Source organism: Micropterus dolomieu, linkage group LG21, assembly GCF_021292245.1.
Source record: "Micropterus dolomieu isolate WLL.071019.BEF.003 ecotype Adirondacks linkage group LG21, ASM2129224v1, whole genome shotgun sequence".
Taxonomy (NCBI): Eukaryota; Metazoa; Chordata; class Actinopteri; order Centrarchiformes; family Centrarchidae; genus Micropterus; species Micropterus dolomieu.
This window is the reverse complement of record NC_060170.1, coordinates 15,393,208-15,415,028: the sequence shown is the minus strand read 5'-3', so window position 1 is coordinate 15,415,028 and position 21,821 is coordinate 15,393,208. Positions and strand designations below refer to the sequence as shown.

At 39.5% G+C, this 21,821-nt stretch overlaps 2 protein-coding genes across 3 annotated transcripts in view; both read left to right on the top strand.

Moving 5' to 3' along the window:
* Nucleotides 1-1,354, top strand: part of fsta (follistatin a) — a 6,101-nt gene extending 4,747 nt beyond the window's left edge. For both annotated transcript variants that reach the window (XM_046035076.1, XM_046035075.1), the window contains exon 6: nt 346-1,354. In XM_046035076.1, coding sequence (XP_045891032.1) covers nt 346-434 — 89 coding nt within the window. In that variant the 3' untranslated portion in view covers nt 435-1,354. The remainder of the gene's footprint in view (nt 1-345) is intronic.
* Nucleotides 1,355-2,351: 997 nt separating this feature from the next.
* ndufs4 (NADH:ubiquinone oxidoreductase subunit S4) overlaps nt 2,352-21,821 on the top strand; it is a 22,320-nt gene continuing 2,850 nt past the window's right edge. Inside the window, exons 1-2 of the mRNA XM_046036120.1 lie at nt 2,352-2,507; nt 6,128-6,206. Coding sequence (XP_045892076.1) covers nt 2,425-2,507; nt 6,128-6,206 — 162 coding nt within the window. The 5' untranslated portion in view covers nt 2,352-2,424. The remainder of the gene's footprint in view (nt 2,508-6,127; nt 6,207-21,821) is intronic.

Below are 21,821 nucleotides of genomic sequence, written 5' to 3'. Positions count from 1 at the left end.
CCCCCCCCCCCCCCCCCCCCAACCTCCCATCCACCTCTCTTTTCCATCATCCCACTATTTTCTCTTGTTGCAGCCCTGACTTGCTAGATTATGTAAATGGTAGTTGCATAATTGAGGATTCCACAGTGATTGCTGATGCCAAGTGACACAAACCCTTCCTTACTCTCTCTCTCTCACACACACACACACACACACACACATAAACATATACAGACAGAAAAGAAACAAAAGGGAGGTTGTGTGCCAATGGCTTTGCTGTGAGCTTTTTTTTGAGAACATTCAGTGATATTCTGCGCTGTTGTGGTCCATATTCATACAACAGCTACCATATATTCTCCCACATAGCTATTACAGAAGACCACGAGGAGGATGAGGAAGATGAGGACTCAGACTACATGACCTATGTCCATATATCTTCTATACTGGATGGATAAGCCCCCATCACTAGGGGAACAGTCCTAGGGCAAGGAATCATGTCCATACTGTACATTATGTGTATGCTTATTTATTTTTTAAAGAAAAAGGAAGTATACATATAGTTCAGTCTGCTAGATGTTTATTTATACTTTTTTTGTGTTTTATAATTTATACATTTACAATGTCAGGCTTACTATCTACCATGATATATTGTGTTACCACTCATTTCCCCCTTTTTGTTGTTGTCCCTTTTACTTTCATTTTTTATCATGAAGAAATATATTTGTCCAAAGAGAAGCAGTGTTATTTATTTGTCATGTTACCGTGTAAGTAAAAGTCCTCTACCAGCTGTAAATTGCGTTCCCCGAGCTGTAAAAATCTGCTTGTTTCTGTCAAATCTCTATCACAGATGTTTATGTCACACATACGTAAATGCATGTTTAGGCTGTGTGTTTATTTATTGGGAATATATCAATCATTTTATGTACAGAAGTGTTTCTGGTTTGTTTACAACTCATAATAACTGACCAAAGGGATTCTCTCAATGGTTTTGCAAAAGAGGATTGTAAAAGTTGCAACACAGCAGTGATGAAATGGAAGAGAAAAAAAAAGAGCCATTTGTTTTTCTTTTCTTATTTTACGTTACAGTTTTAGCCCTTTGGATTTGTTTCAACATGGAGACGACAAACTCTGGACATTATTCAATAGCATTTATTTTGTCTCACCACATTAGAGTAGAGGTATGTTTTGGACAATACTTGATTATTTTGGAAACAATGTGCCATTAACATTTGTGTGCTGTCTTCTTGCCAACATGCTCCATATTGCTCTTGCAGAGCTAAAATAGGACTAATGTACTGCAGTACTCAACACTATATCAGACTTCATCACTTTGTTTCTTTTTGTTCTTCTCAGAATGCATTTTTATTTTCAAACATCACAAGAGAAATACAAAATTCTGTTATGAATATATAGTTTTGTATTTTTAATGTAAATGTCATATGTACATACAAAGTTTGATGGTATTTGTACAGATATGAAGAGTGAAACAATAAAAGTTTTTTTTCCTTATACTTTTTCTTACTGCTGTATCATTGATTTGTGAATTACAGGTAGATAAACAGAACAAGGAATTGGACTTGAATCAAATTTTTAGACCTAAATGCAGTATAGGGTTGGGCAATGTGATGATACTGTGAGAAGAGATACTTTAATCTACCATCAGAGATTTTACAAATCCGTTGACACTGTGGAATTAATCCCTTTTATATATCTGGATATTTTAGGCGATCGTGGTCAAGCATTTTATATTATTTTTGTCTCATTGTGATAAATTATTCTTTAAAATTTGGATTTGAACATTCCTCTCAGCTAGGTGATATTATCCATAAACAGTTTCTGAACTGATTTGCCGGAAACTTTACTATATCGTGATATGACCTCTGATTAAGGACAGGTACAGTATGTTCCAATAAAATTAAATAACACGTGTTGTCTGTTTAATGTAATTTCGTACAGTAAATAATAGTGTTTCAGCCCTACAATAACTCCATAAACTGTGAGTATGCATTTAAAATGTAATATACTAGTAGCAACTTCTGACAGAAGATCCCTTTAAATCAGTTACACTCATCAGTATGGAAAAGCTTATCGTTTTTTGAAAATCAAGTTTAATTTTTCATATTTGAAACAGAGTTTAACCAAAAATGAATCTGAGCATGAATGAGTATGAATACTAGATGCCAAAAGCTAAGGCTAGTTACTCTGGATGTGAAGAGTTTCTTTCCATTAACACCATCATCATCGTTATTTGTGATATGAAACGAACATCAGTGGCGTAAATAGAGGCTAGATATGTCTGGACATGTCTCGCTGCATGTAACACATCCCTGTAAAGTAATTTTAGTCGCTGGCATCAGTCCTCCATCTCATTGCCAGCTGTCTCCGTCACCCGCTCCGTACTGTTTGTTCCTTCGCGCCCGCCATACGTCATTGTTGACAACAATCATGGCGTCCTCAATGTCACTTCTCGGCTTGGGACGTTTGTCTGTGATCAATGTCGCTTCTAAATTGGCCATGAATCCTCTCAGGTAATTCAATATCAATTGTTTATTCGTTTTATATTCGCCCGTGTTACTGTGAGTCATTTTCTTTGAAATATTTAACTCCCAAGTCGACTAAAGACGAAATAAGGAGGCCTTCTCTCTGGCTGGTAGCTGATTGTAAGCTAGCCAGCGTGAAAGCATAAGGCACTCAAATAAAGCATGTTAAAGGGTTTCGCTCTTTATTGGAAACACTACGTGAGTTTACACACTTAACAACGTTTCCGTTGTTGCATATTTAGTCTTTAAAGTGACCACGCTATTAGCTACTTTCGATAGTATCCCGTGTCCTTACAGCACTCGGCTAGCCAGCTAATTAGCCAGGTCTAGTAAGTCTGACTAGAAATCAGTTTAAGAGCTAACGAAATGAAACTTTGCTCACTGCTCCTCACATGTGATGCATACCATTACTACTATTCGATGAGACGGGAGTTTATGTAATAACATACCTCACCGGAGAGCCCAGTGTCACTGACTGATCCACCCCAGCTAACTTCAACTCTGACTTAACAGTCAGCTCACAGTAGGGACCTTACTGGTGGCTGCAAGGGAGCTAACAACAAAATAACACTTCACAGTCAACAGTTTTTTCCTGTTTAGACAAAATGCATTATTTTCAGTAACAGACAGGCCTCTGAATTATGAGTTGAAGTTAGCTTTCGATATTACATTACTGGACACATTCTGTTCATTTTTGTTTTATTCATAATATTTGTGTAATGTGCACTTAATGTTAGGTTATTATTAGACTCCAGACACACATTTTGTGAGCTGGACACTACTGCACAAATAATAACGGTCAGATCTCCTGATGTTACATGCTAATGTTATTTTATGCCCTCATTTTCTGCACAAATCTGTTGATCTCTGATCTGACTCTTCTCTGACCCCATTCCCTGTGGTGCTCCAAAACGTTGTCCCACACTGTTGAATAAAGTGTTATCTAATCCTTTCTTATGTCACATACATTGATGACAGGTGAATATACAATGAAATAGATGTTATTGAAATGAGTTAGTGACAAGAAGTTTTTTTTGTTCTCTTTAAAGGAGAGTGCGTTATCTGGCGTTGGCACTATAACATCTGTTGCTGTGATATGGCGGTACATGCTATCTGAGATTTTGGAAAATAAATTCTTAAACAACAAATCGCTACAATGATGATGACATAATCAAAGTCATTATGACCACAGCTACGACTGAACTCTGGGCCACAGTGACAGATTAAATGGTATATCAGATTTTCACTGTTGATTTCAGTGTTTTTATATTGTTTTTACTTGAATGCCTCAGTTATAAGCAAATAAATGAGTACTGTTTCCATTGATATCATCTGAAAGCAACAATTAACATCCTATTAGCAAGAACGACCAAGTTAAATTTTTACAAACTCATTTTTGAAGGATGCAAAATATTGTCTTAATTATCAAAATCCCAGGAAATATTGAGATATCTTTTCTTGTCAATATCACACACCCCTATATCATAACATTGCCAATGATTTTATTTCAAGTCTACATAATCCGTAAGACTTTAAGTCTCTAGATAAAATATTGGAAACAAAGCACCAATATCGCTAACATTAGCCAATATTCGCATTCTATATTGAGGGACTGACTCAAGAACATTAAAATATTTTATTTACCCAGTATCTCTAATCTCTAATTAAGCATGTGGCCTAGCAGACATCAGTTTGTGTCAGCTGACATGATTTAACTTAATGGATTATGATTATGGATTAATACTCAAACCTGCAATGTATGCTTTCCTTCAAAAAGTCATTTTGCCTACCGAGCCTGCCTGTCACTGTTAATTGCTCCATTGAAGTTTTCTTACTTTACAGTTTTTTTTTCGTTTACATTTTAAGGCCAAATTTGGCTCTTCGTCAGGGACGGAGGTTCCTCCAACTACTTACAGAATGAAACACCATGAGACCTTCTCTTTACACAATGTCCTTCTCAGCTTATGTAATTAGACACAGGCCTCATCATGCACAGTATAAGGTCAATAAATAATAGATGACAGGTTTGATTGAATTCCTTAACCAAACAGTAGAGTTGTTGTCCAAGTAAAAATACATTTGTCAAATTAGGAATTCATTTTATGGCCAAAATGTGAAATAATAAAGATAGTGATGATAAGAAATGGATGCTGTTTTATTACTTAGACAGTTTGTTGGCTAAGAAAGTTGGCCTTTGAAACATAATTTCTTAACAAAGTAAGGGAAAAGGCAGATCAGTAGTTGAAGAAATAGTTAAACTGTTCAAGAGAAAAGCCTAAAAATGAGGTGAGGCTCGAACTAAACTATTTTGATTTTTGATTGATCAATGAATTCTTTCTGACCTTTTGTGTAAATGTTTGCCTTGTCAGATATTATTAGTGTCCTGGTAAAATTATGTACTTCATCTGATCAGCAGGCAAAATATCCAAGCTTCATTTGCAAACCATTGACTAATTTGTGGATGAAACAATTGTTTCAACACAGAATGAATCGTACAACATTTTGGTCGTCTAACCTTCTAAGGAGCTGCACTTAAGGAACAGATTTTTTCTGTTAAGTACAGATGGGTGACAAATTGAATCAGGCCATCGCAAGCCTCCAGAACAGCTTCAGTGCTCCTTGCCAAGTCTGAGGAAATCTGTTGGAGGGATGAACAACACCATTCATGCGCAAGATATTCCTTCATTTATATATACCACCTTTATTTAATCAGGTCATCTCATTGAGATTAAGATCTCTTTTGCAAGAGCGACCTGAGTGAAGCAGAAAAACTAACATAGCCAGACATAACAAAAGGACATATATAGCAACAGAGAAAGTCACACTCATCACTAAATAGATTTGAAGATGAAAATTGATGTAATTTTGTCTTATGGAGATGGTGGTGGAGATCATTGTCTTACACGTTGTTCCAAAATCTTCCACAGGTGTTCAGCTGGGTTGAGATCTGGTGACTGTGAAGCATTTTATTCACATCACTTTAAACCATTTAGTGAGCCCTGGTACACCGAAGCATCTGTTTTTGCGATGTTTCTCCACTCTTTAATTCAGGTTTTCCCTTTTAATTTGTCGCCCGTCTCTAAGTGGAACGTTTACACTAGAAACATGGAAAAAAAATCAAGTACACCATAGCTGTGTTAATCACAGCTATGGTGTTCTTGATTTTTTTCCGCCCCTTTGTTCTAACTGAAATACGAGCCGGTGTAAGGGAAATTGTTAGTGTAAAAATCATACATTTGAAATAAATGTAAAATTGTGATTCATAATCTGGAATATGATTATCTGGAAATGCCCTTCGCTACCAGGACACGGCTGCACATTCACAAAGAGCCACACAGTCCTCGCCTGACAGTTGACCACAATCAACATTAAGCACGTCCTGTCATTAGGATGAGAGCGAGAGTCTGCCAGAGAATCACCAGACAGAAGTAATAGGTGGCGGGGGGGATTCCCTCCTTGTCTCTTCCTTTTCACTGTATTCTCGCCCCACCGCTTCCTCCAACATAGTCTGTGTTTGCAGAGTGTAACTAGCTTGTGTAATGTATCTCTTAGTTGTCTGCCCTTGGCAGTTTGTGCCTTGCGTGTAACGTCTACCTCATGGTTTTCAGGTCTACAAGCACATCAACATCAAGGCTGGCAGAGAAACCAGGACAAGACACGCAACTTATCACAGTTGATGAGAAATTGGTAAGGATCCCTCCCTGTTCAACGTGACACACAGATTGGTGTTTGTCTGATCTACTGTCTTCCAATTACCTTCCTGGAAAATTTGTTTAAAATCTCTCCTAATCCGCTGCCAAAATGAGCTTGTATTAGACAGGAGGCTTATGTAACAATATGATGGTCATAGCAAATGTAGTCATTGGTACAGCTCCCATTACTCCTCTCTTCGTATTACTCCCAACCTTCGATGACAAGTTAATAAAGAAGTTACTGCAGCTACTGAATAGTTTAGTAAATGGAGATGTATTTTAATATGACAAAGTTTGGTGCCACTGAAATGCAGATCAGCTTTAAAGCGATACTGTACATGGAACTTTAATTTTGTGTTTATTCTGGTGGCCCCTGTGGACAAAAGCGGTGGTTCTTCCGCTGCCTAGTGTCAGAAAGATCTTGATCTGGTTAGCACAGGAATTTGTTCCGGAAGCAAGTGAAAGAAAGACTTATTAACTTATTTATAATACTGTTTTTCTTTTTTAAACACAACTGTTTGCAGGATGCATAGATTTGGCTGCTTGGCAATAGTGATGAATATTAACATTCCTAGTAATGTTATGACTTTGAAATAATAATGGTGCTTTCAAGCGGCGCGAAGGAAGTCACATGACACTGAGTCGCGATAGCCTGTCAGTGTTGAGATTGTCCGTACGTCACAGACGGCTTCAGAGCGATGTGTGGAAAGGGCCAGGCAGAGCGGGAAATTGAAAATCTGCTGGCCGGCTGAGAGCTGTTAAACTTGGGGGAGAGAAGGGAACAGCGCTGCAACCTTTGGACAAATAAACACCCGTAGTCGGTCGGATTCTGCTCTAACAACTACGCCGTTTACTCGCGGGAGGAGCTCGGAGTAAACTGCTTTTATTAAATTAGCTTTACAACGTTGATTTATCTTCACTGGAGCTTCTCAGCAGCTAGCTTCCGTGCACATCCGGTTCCAGTGTTGTTGTTAGCGTCGTTAGCTCTGTCAGACTACGACTTCATATTTATATTAAAAACGGACAAAACTGGACATTACTTGGAGAAAAGAAAACGAGGAGGTTGAACTACCTGGAGAGTTCAGAAAACATGTGTCTGTAACTTTATTCCAGCTATCATTGTACTTTACTTTGACCAAGTTAGCGTAGCCCTGATCGATCCAAACTTCATTCAGAAAACAAACATTTTAGAAGTTGTTGTCCTGCTGTCTTGCTGACAGACCTGACAAAGCATGAATTCATATGTTTAACAAATCTGCATCATGTTGTAGTTATTTTGGCATCAGTTTAATCCGTTTATTGCTATTTAATCACAGCAAAATGTTTACTTTGGGTTCATACAGCTGTTGTAATGGCGAGTTGTGTTTACTCACGTTATCGCGTTAAAATCGCCTTCTCGCGTTGTGTGCGAACACTTGCAGCAAATATACTCACGTGAGGAAAGCGTTGCGAGGAGAAAATTCGCGTTTGGTCTGAACGCCGCATAAGCCATCAGCAAGATGTAGCTTGGTGGCAGGGGAACTGCAGCGCGCCCTCTGGTGAGCAAACTACGCAACACTCATCTGACTCTTTCTTTTTTTAATAGTCATATATCTGCTTTTATAAATGTCCGATGCCGATTAAATTGAACTAGCTCATATGGGCCGATTATATCGGCCGTGCTCTAATTACAGTAATGTCCACCTTGACCTGTACCTCCATAGACTGCACGCGACCAAATAAAATAGACATATTACATAACGTTTCCTGTTTATGAAGACGAGGGCCAATTCAGGTTTGGTTTTGAATTCTTTCAAGTCCTGAACTTCTCTTGATCTGTTTAATGACCAACTAAGGTGATTTGTGTTTTCGCAGTTTTTCTCTTTGGTCAGTTTTTCCTTGCTGTCCTGCCACAGTATCGGCTATAACCCTAAAATAGAAAGTCAAAAATAAAATTCTCTAAAGAAAATTCTCCTCCTGCTTCCTTTCAACTGGCTAACGGGAAAATGTGAACATAGCCACTCATATCGCTCGCTCCCAAAAAAAGGACAAAGCTGTGTATTTTAATTTTAGCTTAAAGCCTATTCTGGCCTCCAAAAGAACTGAGCAGCCTAAACCACATGTGAGCAGTATGTGAGTAAAATTGGAGCGGGAGACACGCCAACATTTTAAAAATTCTGCTCTGTGCTCCATCCAAAATCCTCCCTCTTGGCACAGCGCTCGGCTCACATGCTCTGGAACATAGGTTCTTCCGGTGTGTGTGCTGTAAATTGTTTCGTCTAATTTCGCAGGGAATCAGACCTGGTAACAGACATTTAGAATACCTATATAGAAATAGCCGATCTTCTTGCTGATGTCCGCGTTTGCTTATGTAGGTCATACAGAAGCATCAGTATTAAGAAAGCTTCATAAGCAGTTTAAAACTACTTGTAGCTACTTTAATTTAAATTAAAAAAGCAACATCATTTGGGGTAACTAACATGAAAGGTTTAAGATCATTAATTAATGCATTCCCATGTTGTACATTCTCTGTTGTCTCCACTGGAAAAAACCACCAGGTACACACTTACATACAGTCAGGTTACAATGGCCAGTTTTTATGGTGTTTTTTTGTTTTCTAATATTTTGTCCACCCCATCTCAGTGAGGATACACTCCAAAATAACCAAGGTCACTTCCACATTTCCTGCTTACAGTTTGACAAGTTATATCTACAAACTATGTACTCAAGAGACAGTGACCATTAGAAAATAACAGGAAAATGGTGATGAAAATGAGTTTTTTACAGAATTATTTTTGATGTATCCTGATGTATTTATGTATTTGATTTCCTTATGTTTTCTTAACTCTTTGGCCACACAACATTAACATCATTTCTAATATCCACCAATAAAATAGTAAGAGTGAGGGTGTTGCTCCTGTAGTGAAGTATCGCCATAATGTGTGTGCATTGTATCTTATCTAAACCCAGGATGTCAGGCATCGATCACTTGTGATTTAATTAGCCCTTTCTGAAATGTGAAAACTTTGGCACTAGTTCGAGGGTTCTTTGTTTGGCATCAATAACTGCAGGTTGATTTGCATTTTAGTTGCACTGCCTCTGCTGACATGATGCACCATGCATACTGTACAGGTTTTATCCAGCTTTTGTCTTCATAAAAATCAATAATCATTCCACACTGTTACTTTTAAATAAGAGCACACAGATTGGAGTTATCTGTCCTGCATTGTCCTCGAGGCAGCTTACATTTGTTAAAATTACATTTGTTGCTCTTGTTCAGCTGGAAACTTACACCTACTTACACCCAACAGATTGATTTTGTCCAGAATTATTTGTTCTCATTGTCTTAAGCTGTTCTTTTCTACTGTGTATACTGCTTTATGATGAAAATACAAATAAGAGTACAGATTTACCATTGCACTTCTAAAACATAACTAAAGTACCAAAATTGATGCAGAAGAACCAGAAATGGTTTTTATTCTACACATTCTTCCTAGTCAAAACCCAGCACCTGCATTAACCCATAATGCAGCTTGGCAGTCAACAGTTCATTTGGAGATTCTGATCTGATATGCTATTAGCTGTTAACATCTCAAGCTGAGATGATTAGCGTGCTACAGAGACCTCACTTTTTGAAAATTATATTTATTTTCAAACTTGCAATCTTTAGCCCCAACTGAAATTATGTTGCTTCAGGCAATTACTCATACTTTGCGCAGCTGCCTCCGTAGCCACAAAGGGCTTTTTAAAACCCTTTTTCCACATATGTGGTAGTGCTGCCAAAAGACCTGTAAACCTGTTAGAACCTGTAAAATCAGAGAAGTGCCCCTACTTGTGTATTGATTCTAGATGAAGATGAAGAAATAGTCAAACGTTTAATGGTGGAAACCATTTTTACTAAGACTTGGAGGGGCCACTTTTGTCCCACTTTAATCCTGCCCCGCTGCTGCTACAGCTATACTTTCGTTGTCATTCACGATCAGTTGACTAATCAATAAGTCCATCGACAGAAAGTTAATCAGCCACTACTTTGACAGATCAATGAATTGTTTCAGTAACTTTTCACCTAAAAATGCCAAACATTCACATGTTCCTGCTCTTCCAATGCAATGATATGTCTTTGGTTTTTAGACTGCTTATCAGATTAAACCAGTAATTTGAGGACGTCATCTTGGGCTCTGAAAAAGTTTGTACATTAAACAATCAATAATATAATCACCAGAATAACTGATAATCAAAATGATCATTAGTTGCATACCTACTGCTTAAATATGGTCAAGAAATTGTCTTTATTCAGGAAAACTTTGCTGGGAAAATCAGGTTTCTCTAATCCCTTACCAGGATTATGGAGACCGGGTGTCTCCGTTTCTCAAATACAATACATGATGTTTATAAGTGCATGAAGCTAAAATGCTGTGTTTTTCTCTATTTACCTAGCAGTTGGAAACTACATCTGTAGCTTTGTTTCATGACTTTCTGTGAGCAGTCTTCAGCCGGTGTGGATAGGGTAGCGTATCTCCAAAAGCACTTGAAGAGCAGGTGTCTGTTAAAACTGTGCAATCAAATCTAGTTCACAGGTCAACGGGTGACTATGAAGTCACTGTTCAGAATTACCTTTTCAATCCGTTATGTGGCACAGCTGTATTTAGCTTTACATTTCATGACACTTTAGCGCCTCTTTTAATGAAGTGGTAAAGCGCAGCCTAAACAGCAATAAACATGCATGTGAAGTGGCCAAGGTTAGCAATGTACCAACTGTACAAAACAAAGACGGATCTTTGAAGTGAATGCTTTGTCATTAAAAGACGAAGGAGATGGGAGATAACTGAGAAAGAGGGAGTTCAGGGAGAATGTGGGAGTCTGTTGTGGACTTGTTTTGGGGGGGTGTTTCTGTGTGTGGGCAGCGTCAGTGCGCTTTTGTTCCAGACCAAAGCTGACCATACTGGCAGACAAACCTTTGGCTGGGCGGAGTGTCTGTCTCTGTCCTCTCAGTAGGGGCCACTGAGAGGAACAGCAGAGGAGAGGAAAAAAAGGGCCTCTAAAAAATGGGGAGGGGGTGAAAGAAAAGAAGCTTGCATGGAAAAAAGTTTGTGAGACACCCTGAGACTCACGAAAAAGACAGTGGCCACTTCAGTGTTGTCGGCCACAGAGGTTCCTTTGTGGCGTGCTGTTGCTGGTGACGGCGGGAAGTACTCTAATGCTCACCCAGACAGGCCAAAGAGAGAGGCCCTCAGCTGTTTACAGTACAGTGGTCTCTGTCTCACATGGAAGAGGGCAATGAGAGCACTCTCCCTTTTGGGCATTCAGCGTATGTCAGCACGCTAGTCATTCATCAGGCTGTCAATAAGTGTGAATTGCTTTCTGGTTAGACCAATCAAACAAAGGTCTCGATCCACTGAGAGGTTATGCTGTGTTCGCACGCTGTATCTCTCTCTCTCTCTCTCTCTCAGCCAGAGGAGAAAGTGGCGTGTCGCTTGTTCTGTAGCGAACATTTCTGAATAACCTCATTTAGTTGAGGTTGCCTTTTTGCCTGGGCAAATGATATTTTGAGTTCGCTCCAAAAACTCTGTCTGAATGTTTGTGCGACTCTCATTATCTTGTCCTTAGTTCTCGTCTGTCCAAAAAATGCAAACATTACAGGAACTCGCGTTCCTGCAGTTTGTTTGGCCATCTCCATTACAGGCAAATTTAGGCTATGAAGGGCAAGAATATCCTGCAGCTCAAAAATATGATGAAAATATTAATGGCAATTGTGAACATTTTTTTGCTGGAACCTAATGGGCAACTGTTTTGATAATTGAATAGTCATTAAAGCAGCTATAATCAGTGTTTTTATAATAACAGATCAAAAGACAGTGTGTGATGTGACAGGTGTTGCCTGTAGTGATAAATCCACAGAGAAATATCACCCGACTCCCACAGCTGGCATCAGTTTTCAGCAGGGTCAGGAGGCTGTCTTCAGAAAAAAGCTCTAAAATATTAGCTGCGTGGTCGTCCTTTAAATTCAGAACAGGATTAGAATGAAATATAACTAAAAGTTGGTTCTATAGCAGCAACAGAAAAAAACCCCTAAATAATATCTCCCTGGAAACAAATCTAAAATGTAATAAAATCTGAAGTCAAAGCACTGAATGAAGTTTAGAAATAACGAAAAACTCAGACAGTAGTCATTATCAGCCAAGTTTATAATAATTTGCCAGATTTTAAGGTACGATGGCAAACTAAGCTAAACAGTCAGCTATTAGTCAAGCTAGCACGCTGTGCTTGCGTAAAACACAGCATCGAGGAACAATTGTCAGTTAGCACTAGAACCTGGTGGAGCATTTAGCAGCTGAAGAACCAGATCTTTTCCTCAGACGTGGTGGAGACAAAACCAGACTAAGAGATTGAATATTGGATTTACATTCGCCAAGTGGACAGAAAAACAACTCCAAAAGAATTATCATGTTAATCCGAATCTGATGGGTTTTTCCATTAAGGCTGAACGATTATCGTTTTCAAATCGAAATTGCGATTTGAAAGAACGCGATTAGCTAATTGTGAAGACAACGATTAAAATGTAGGTTAATTATACAGCGACTCTGACCCGTTTTAAACGCTCATGCAGTTACAGATTCATTCCGTTGTCATCCTTGTGTGACAGACCTGCTCGCCAATCACAAGCGCCATGCGCCTCCTGTTACGGTCCTACTCACCAATCAGTGCGGGCACAGGCCGTGTGATTTTTTACATCAACAACGGAAACTAGAGGAAAACGTGGGATAATGGACCCAGCCGAACCGACACATGCAGCGGCTGTTCTGCGGTTTTGTCCGGCATCAACTCACACTGAAGTGTTTCAGCGGCGGAGCGTTTAGCCTACACGTTGTGAACGTGTTGTTAATTTGTCATTTTCATTTGGCATTTCAGAATAACAGCGTTTTACCTGTCTGATTTTGCTGACTTGTTCAGATTTTGCTTATTTGTTCAGTTGTCCTTGATTTTTGTGCTTCTACTAGGCTATGTAGTTAAATTGTTACTGTTTTTATTGTTGTTGTAAGATCGGGAGTCTGCAAAGAGTGTTTTATTTTGAAAATTGACTGGATTCTCTATGCCATTACGTGTCTGACTTCCTACCTGGTTCATCTTCTCTGTGCTGCTTGACACGGCTTCCGTCAAAATTAAACTGGCAGTGAATGTTGAACTTTAGCAAAACTTTAAGAAATTAATAAATCATAAATCGAATCGCAATATCGGGCAGAAAAATCGCAATTAGATTTTTTCCCCCCAAATTGTTCAACCCTAGTTTCCATTGCCCCCAAGTGGCTAGAAAAAAAGTTACTTATAATTTAAGTCATTTTTGGACCCAAAACATGCCAAACATTGCATTGTTACTGCTTCTAGTGTGAGGAGTATTGTTGGGTTTTGCACTTTTAGTTGAACAAAACACACAAGGTGATGTCACGTTGACATTTTATAGACCAAACATTTTATCGATTATCAAGACCATAATTGTCAGATTAAATAACAAAAACATGTACCATATTGTATCTTCACTGTTTTCATTTGTTTCCTTGTAATTAAAACCTCACAAAAATGGAACAAAACTGCCTAAAGTTTGAAATTTGTATGTAAGGCAATGTCTGAATGTCAGAAACAATGCCAAGTAAAAAGACCTGCGTGATGGAGCTCCAGTGGCAAAGCTGTTCCCTAGAGTGCCCATGCCGACCTGCTTTTGTTTGTAATTACTGTTTGATTAAGCATGCTGGGCAGCTCCCAGGGTCCGGCTGGCTGGCCACTGATACACAGCTTTACACAGATTGTGTGCGACCGCCCTCAATTAGAGTCAGGACTTTGCTTTTACTCTCTGGCACTTTGCAGAACCAACTGCAGTTATAACCTTAGCAGCTGCTTCAAAATGCGATAATACAATATCTCCCACTTATGGCTGAGTGTCTGAGCGTCTACTTCTGCTCCAGCCATGGCCAAGTGCACTCCCTCTCTCCACATAAAGACAACACCATAATCTTAAAGCGCTTGTGAAGCCTTGTTATAGAGTTCTCTAAAGGCACTAGGGTTTTACGAGACAGAGGAGGACAGTTATTAGAGTGTGAGGAATAGAGGGGGGAAGGAGGGAGGAAGATGGAAAGAGGAAGAGAGTATTGAATTGGTAGGACCATTTGATGCTTGGCATGTTGCTAATCTGAAATCTTTGGTTTCTTGCAAATCTAAAGCAAAGCGCTTGTCTGGCATGTAACATGACATCTGGATTAAAGATGGGGTTTGATTGCGGTAAGGTAGTTGAGTTTAAAAGCAGGTTGTTGGTTGTTTTGAAAGTGTGACATTGAAATCAAATTGAAAGATTCTGAGTCTGTCGCTCAAAGGATGCCCGTTGACACAAGATCATCTCAAAGCACGGTAAGGGCGATTCAATTGGACACGCCAGTTTGCTTAGTGACACTTGAGAACTCAATTTCCGCAGAATGAAATCTGTTTTCAGTGTTATTGGGCAAAGTACCGTCAACCACTGTGACCTCAAGCAGGTATTTGCTTTCACATTTTGAAATTGGAAGAAAATCAGCATGGAGGACAACGAGGACACAGAATCGCAGTAAAAAAAAAAAAAGCCAACTATGAGGATATATTTAGCACAAGCCGTTTAAGTCTGCAGTACAGGGGTGTATATTCTCTAAGCCTGTCTAGCCTCAGACACAGAGTGACCTACAGTGGAGCAGACCACATTCACCACCCCACCCCCCTTCCTCTCCCTCTCATCCTCCTCTCCCACCCTTCCTCCCGCCTTCGCACATAGACAACTTAAGTGTGTGTTTTGTCTGGTTGTCCTCTCATATGCCCCGCTAAAGCAAAAAAAGAAAGAAAATCTCTCTACTCGAGTTTGGAGTAGTGGGTCAGAGGATGTTGGTGTTTAAAGAGTGCCAGACAAGAGGCTTTATTATGTATCATCCACTAAATAGTATTTCATTTATTAACACACTCTTCCATAGAGACTAAGCCTCTTAAGAGGACTCCTCAGTCCTGTCAGCGCTGGGTAGTTTTAGGAAGTGTCTAGCTGCTAAGTGTTGTGTTTGCAGAGCGGATCAAAAAAAAAAGGCACACTACTGCTGTTTGCCTACAGTTCCATTTAGTCATTAGTTGTAAGCTAGGAGCTTTTTTCAAATTTTTTGTGTCCATCAAAAGTCCGATTTCTAATGTTTTTTGTCTCTAGTTATTGGGGGTCATCATAACAACATTAGCTTTTTTGTTGTTGACAGAATAACACAAATTGTGTTGCATTTTGAATTTCACAACGTAACTTGTTCTAGAGCTGGAAGGATTAGTCTATTAATTGATAAGTCGTAAGAGTTCATCAGTGATTTTGATAATGGATTAATCGTTAGTCATGTTTTAAGCAAAAATGCCCCCAAATTCTCAGCTTCGACCTCCTCAAATGTGGATACTTGACGTTTTGTAGACCAAATGATTAATTAAGAAAATAATAGGTAGATTAAAGGATAATGAAAATAATCATTAGTTACAGCCTTAATGTGCACTGCTACGTAACATATGTACCACCGTTAAACTGTTGGGGCTGCAAAAAATTATTTTCATTATCAATTCCTCTATTGCCAATTTTTATTTTTAATTCATCCTTGAAATATAAAAAGTCAAAATAAAAAAGTGACAAACGTCCATCATAAGCACGCAGAGCTTAAGAGGACGTCTTCATGTTGTTTGTGATATTCGAACTGGTGTCTTTGAGCTGTCGTGCAACACGCAAATGAATGAGTGTGTCTGCATCAGACATATTCGTAAGTGACCCCTTCAGCAATCCTCTCTTTCCGTTCCTTACCGGTATGTGTAATATGAGATTCAAGATGACCCTCATGCCAGCTGCTTCTCGTTCTCCAGTGTTGAACCACTCCCACACATGAACAAGCAACACAATATTTGTTTCTATTAGTGTCCAATCAGTAATTGGCACGCTTTCTCTTCAAAGAAGTCTGAAGGTGGGAACCGGCGAAGGCTGATGAGTGAGGCTCTTGGTCTGGGTGTAGGCCGGACAGTGGGGGGTTAAGGGTGATGTGTTTGGGCTTTCACCACATGCTGACTCAACATGATTCAGCGCGGCTGACCTTATAACCCCTTCTGGCTGCCGAGCTGCAGCTTTGGAATACGGGAATCGCGCTATGATAGGCCGGAGTCAGGGTGTCCACCATCACCTCTAACAATGTGGCAGGAGTGACGCTAGAAAGGTTGTCTGAGCCAGTCATGCACAGACATGCTTTATGTATTTATTTATTTGTCTTGTTTGGTTACTGTACAAACAGGAAAATATACTCTGTACCGCAGTTTACATTTGTAGTTCCTAACAGTACCAGGGTGTTTAGACAATTTCACCTTGTGTGTGGGAAATTTTTCTAGGATTTGAAGATACTTATATCTGCAATGCAATAATTATTTTCAGTATCGATTCATCTGTTGATGTGGCTTTTAATTAATCAGATGACTTTGGTTGTCTATGAAATGTCAGAAAATGGTGAAAAACATCCCTTTGCCCATGGTGACGTCTTTAAATGTTCTGTCAGACCAACAGCTCAAAACCCAAAGATATTTATCTACACTGAATGACTTATTAAAATTGTTGGCATTCAATTTTTTACTTGGATCGACTAATCAATTAATTGACTAATCCTTTCAGATCAAGTCTGGTGATGAGAAAATGTTGTTTCTACTGTAAGTGTCAGTATTTTGACCTGATGTTTCGTCTCACATCGGCCCCATCTACATTACTCCGTTTTAGTTTAAAAACGGAGAGTTAAAACGTATACGATCTCCGTCCACACCAGCGTTTTAGCTGCGTATCAGAGTTGATCTTCGTCTATACTAAAACGACTGAAAACACACATCTAGTGGCCGTTCACGCACACTGGGCATGCGCGTGCCGGTGTAAATATGAAGAAGATGGTCTGTTCCGTAGTTACAGAAGATTTGGCAAAAAGTACTGCAGACAAAGAACCACACCAGATTTTATTTTGCAAGGACAAATAACGAGCTGGGACTGTTACAGAATGTAACACAGTCGTTAAAAACGGCGGCGGCGGCGGAAAACAGACTGGGAGTATTTTAATAAAAATACCCTGTCAAAAACTGTGTCAGCAGCATCTTGTTTGTACTTTGCGTGACTTATAAGGCCCAATCAGAGAGCCAAACGTGAGCGTCTGTGTCATTGTTTCTAAAGTCCTCCATTTTTTCCCGTCCCCACTAAAACGCCCTCCAGAGTTTCAAAACGAAAAACAAGATCGGCAGTGTTTTCAAACGTCTCCGTTTTAGGTCTTCGTTTTTGCCGTTTTAGTCTGGACGAGAGGTGCAAACGTAGCAAAAGGTCTCTGTTTTAAAAAGAAAACGCAGTAGTGTGGATGGGGCCATCTCACCTCTCTGGTTTAGTGGAGAGTGGATCATTTTCACATCAAACAGTTGAGCCGTCCAGGATCATTGCAAGAGCAGATGTGAATTGCATTTTTTATGGTTTACTTTAGGTTTAGGCACATTGGGAGTATCGAGTGGTTGAAGGAAAAAGACCGACCTATTCAGTTGACTAACTTAACGTACAATAATATGTTCAGAAGACAAGGTCCATCTCTAGTCTTCGTCTAGATTTTGCCAAACCCCAAGATGCTCCAGGCACCCCATAATGAACCACCATTCACACCTCCCCATGCAATTAATCCAGATTTTGTGGTTAAAACCATTCATGTGATTTTTGTTGCCTCACTTAATAATTTTTTCAAAGACGATCCAAGCGTGAGAGATATTTTCTTACTTTGTGCCGGAAATCTGACCAATCACCTGCAAATCATCTGAAACTGACCAGATGGGATAAATGATATGGGGATACATACATTTACCAGTTTCTTTCAGTGATTCGATTTGTCTGGTTTTATGCTCAGTAATCGGTGTTTCCCTGTTTTGAGCCAGTCAGGACTTTGTAGGTGTGTTTAAGAATAGGGTCGTCACCCTCCTCTGCCAGAACCAGAAACATGGCCACAGTGTTTCTGACAAGCATGGATAAGGTCAAAGCAGCTATACATTATAAGTTTTTGGAGTTCGACTTACAGAAATAACAACTCCTTAAAGGAAAATCACCTTATATGTCCCTCAACTGACAGCAAGTCTCCAGGAAGTCACTGGTGCCGGACCAAGAAAATCACAAAAACTCCCTGTAAAACCACAACTTTTTTAACAACTGAGATGTAAAGTGTTAATTAGTGAACTGGGCAGAGCCAGGCTAGCTGTTTCCAGTCTTTACACTAAGCTTAGCTAACATTTCCTGGCTGTAGTTTCATATTGAACAGACAGATGTTAGTGGAACTGATTTCATCATCTAGCTCTGTCCTACAAAGCCAATAAGTGCATTTCACAAAATGCCAGACTATTCCTTAAAAATCAGTACATTTCCTTGACAGATGCGATGTGACAAATTCATCACCCAGTGCTTATTGGTTGGGGGGAAAATACAACCCAAAATGCTAACATGAATAGGATGTCAGACTAATGAAGTGAAATGAAATGATAATTCACTCTGATAATCAGGCTAGTATTATCTTATTGTTTTCCAAACATTTAAAATGGATTTTATCACGTGGAATAAAATGGACATCACGTCTTATAGCTTATTTAACCGTATGAAGGTCGCCTCTGAATCTGAATACAGTTTATTCCACAGATGTTCGGGTTTAGAGGCATTTAGCATCTCAACTCTTCTGAAGAAAACTATTCTTAATAGTATTGTTTTTACATTTCTTTCCTTTCGATATCATGTAATTTCCTTCAGTTTCTAATACTTAAACGTATTGAGATCTTTGAACCTTGTTTACACAGAAATCTTCCATCCTAGGTCTCAGTTGGAGCATTAGGGGTACCAGCGTTCAGCATTCCGGTGGGCCCAGCGGCCCCACAGCGACAAGCCCCCATGCTCTTTATTTGGCACGTAGCCTGGAGGTGTCAGAAATATCGACACGCTTTCACGTGACGGAGACTTTGCCAGCCCTTTTCGCCCCTTTCTTAAGCCCGGCATTCTGCCTGCCCAGCCAGGTATTGTAGGTCCCTGTGAAGGCCCTGTGAATAGTGTCAAACTTGATAGTTCTCATTTTGCTTCCTGTACATGGCAGAAGAAAAAGTGCCCACCGTGTGGGTTTTCCTTTTGTGATGGCCCTCTCTAGTCTTCCTGGGAACACACCACATTCCGGCCACAATCATTCCCTTTGTGAATCCGGGTATTGTGGGTGAGTTTGTTATGCCGATAACCCTCCTAGCTTTCAGTGTAATGCATTCAAGTATCATAGAAGTCTAGACTCGTATTTTTGCAAACAATGCCAGATAATGAGCAGAGTGTTTTCAGTGATTTGGCAGAGCTTTTGTTTTGACACATCCTCCCTCATTCATGAAGGACCTTTTGTGCTCATCCACGCCTAAGATGTGATTTAAGGTCTGCTACATCTGGACAAATTATTGCACCAGTTTACCATACATGGGCCTCATGTGTCAGTTATGGTTTATGTAACGTACATACACGTAACCATAGTATGGCCTACTAATCTCAAGGGTAAAATTTCTACTATGTCTCAGAAGGATTTTCATGCATCTATCCCCCATAACACACCAGACCACAGAATATGATTTACCTCAGCTCAGAATGAACTTATCGTACATACTTTTTCTGCTTCACACAACTACAAATGTGTTATGGTCCACTGTGTACAAAGTATTTTAATCGTTCTTGTCTTTTCTCCAAAATTCTCAGAAAGTTTTTCTTACCTCGCTTTTAGAGTACAAATCTTTTGGACATTATCCATTGAAAATAAAAACATACATTCTGCAAAAAACATTTTATAACATTTTTGATCACCTGCTGCTGGCTCCAAGATGAAACCCCCCCCCCCCCGGCATCTGATTTTGTTGCTCTCCCACACTGTCTTGTGTGTTACTGTGTCATGAACTGTCCACCATTACCCCCTTCGGGTGAAGAGAACATGTTTTCTTCCTCTCGGTGACAAGAAGGAATTGTTAAGGTTAAGTAGATAGGGCAGCCGGAAATAATTACCAAGCACTTGTGAAGTTTTTTCCCCCTTTGTCTGTCCTTTTCCTTTCATTTTAACAATCTTTTCAACGTGCAGATCTTGTTTATGATTAAATTCAGCCTCTGAGCATGGCAAAAGATGTTTCACTAAAACCAGCAGTAGTTTAGCAGTTGGACCTGTAATTTGCTTAAATACCATTGGAAGCTCCTTTGCCAAAAGAAAGGCGGGCTTTTGTGTGGAGTTCATGCAAAATGACCCCCTTTCTACAAATCAACTGGCAGATGACAGACAATGATGAAAATTTGAATCTTTGAAGTTGTAATGGCCATTGAAATGTGTAAAATTCTTGTATTGAAAGGAGAGCGCCCTGGAAAGCCCTCAGTCTTGGGTGGCTGGTGCCTGCGTGCTGGGAGGTTCGTCTGTGTTTTGTCGCAGACTTCCCATTGCTTGTTTGCTAATTCCCTGAAGAATTGGACCAGATCCTTGATAGGAGCTTGAAGGGGCTCCAGTTGCTCAGGAATATGCATTTAGTACGCCCGAAGGCCCCTCCTCCTCTTGTCGCGCTGGCCTACTTTCTGATGGTCTGGAATAAATCACCTCAAGTATTAGGCATTAATTTCATCCACCTCAGTGCAAAGGAGTATGAATAACAGCATAAAGCTGGCCATTATTTTCTTATTATCCTGTTCTGTTATTCTCCAGCATTGACCTTTTCACATATTTCAGCTATGGTTTCTTTTTGTTTTGTTTAATGCTGTTACACTAAACTTGCACAGAAATTTAAAATAAAAAAAAAAAACTGTTTTACAAGCAACATATCAAAAAAAACAAAGGTGTGTGGTGAGTGGTTGTCTGTCTCTGTGTGGCCCTGCAATGGACCGGCTACCTGTCCAGGGTGTACCCTGCCTTTTGCCCAATGACAGCTGGGATTGGCTCCAGCCCCCCGCGACCCTGTACGCAGGATAAGCGGTTGACGATGGATGGATGGAGGTTGATGTGAAGTACAAAAATAAAAACATCAAGTAATTTTTATAGCCACTCAGAATTTTCCTAACCACATTTTTCTGACATTAAGAACTCATTGTCAGTGCTTAAAGTTGTATGTTGTTGAACACCTGTAAGATAATTTTCAGATGACCTTTCTCAACGCACGCATATATCTTAGCATGAACTCTTATTCTTTGCAGGGAAAGAAAAAATCAAAAAGTCACAGTGGTTCTGGAAGACCGCTGGCTGGCCTGCAACTAAAAACATGTCAATTTGTTATTTTCATACACACAGCAGCATAAATGGGAAAGCTTTGACTACTTGTGGTTTGAGTGCTCAGTTGAACCCTTTTGTAAGTTCCCTGTTTTGTCGCTTACAAAATGGTTGCACTGATTATTTCTCCACAAATCTTTTATTTGATACACATTTCATAATAATTTATTGTAGATTTTAGATATTTACTGGCCAATGCATTACGAAGTTTTTAAACTGTTCAACAGTTGTTTGCAAATCAGTATGGGTAGTATCATCGGATTGTCATTAAATGCAATCAAATGAGGTCAAACTTGACTATAGGACTTTTCTGT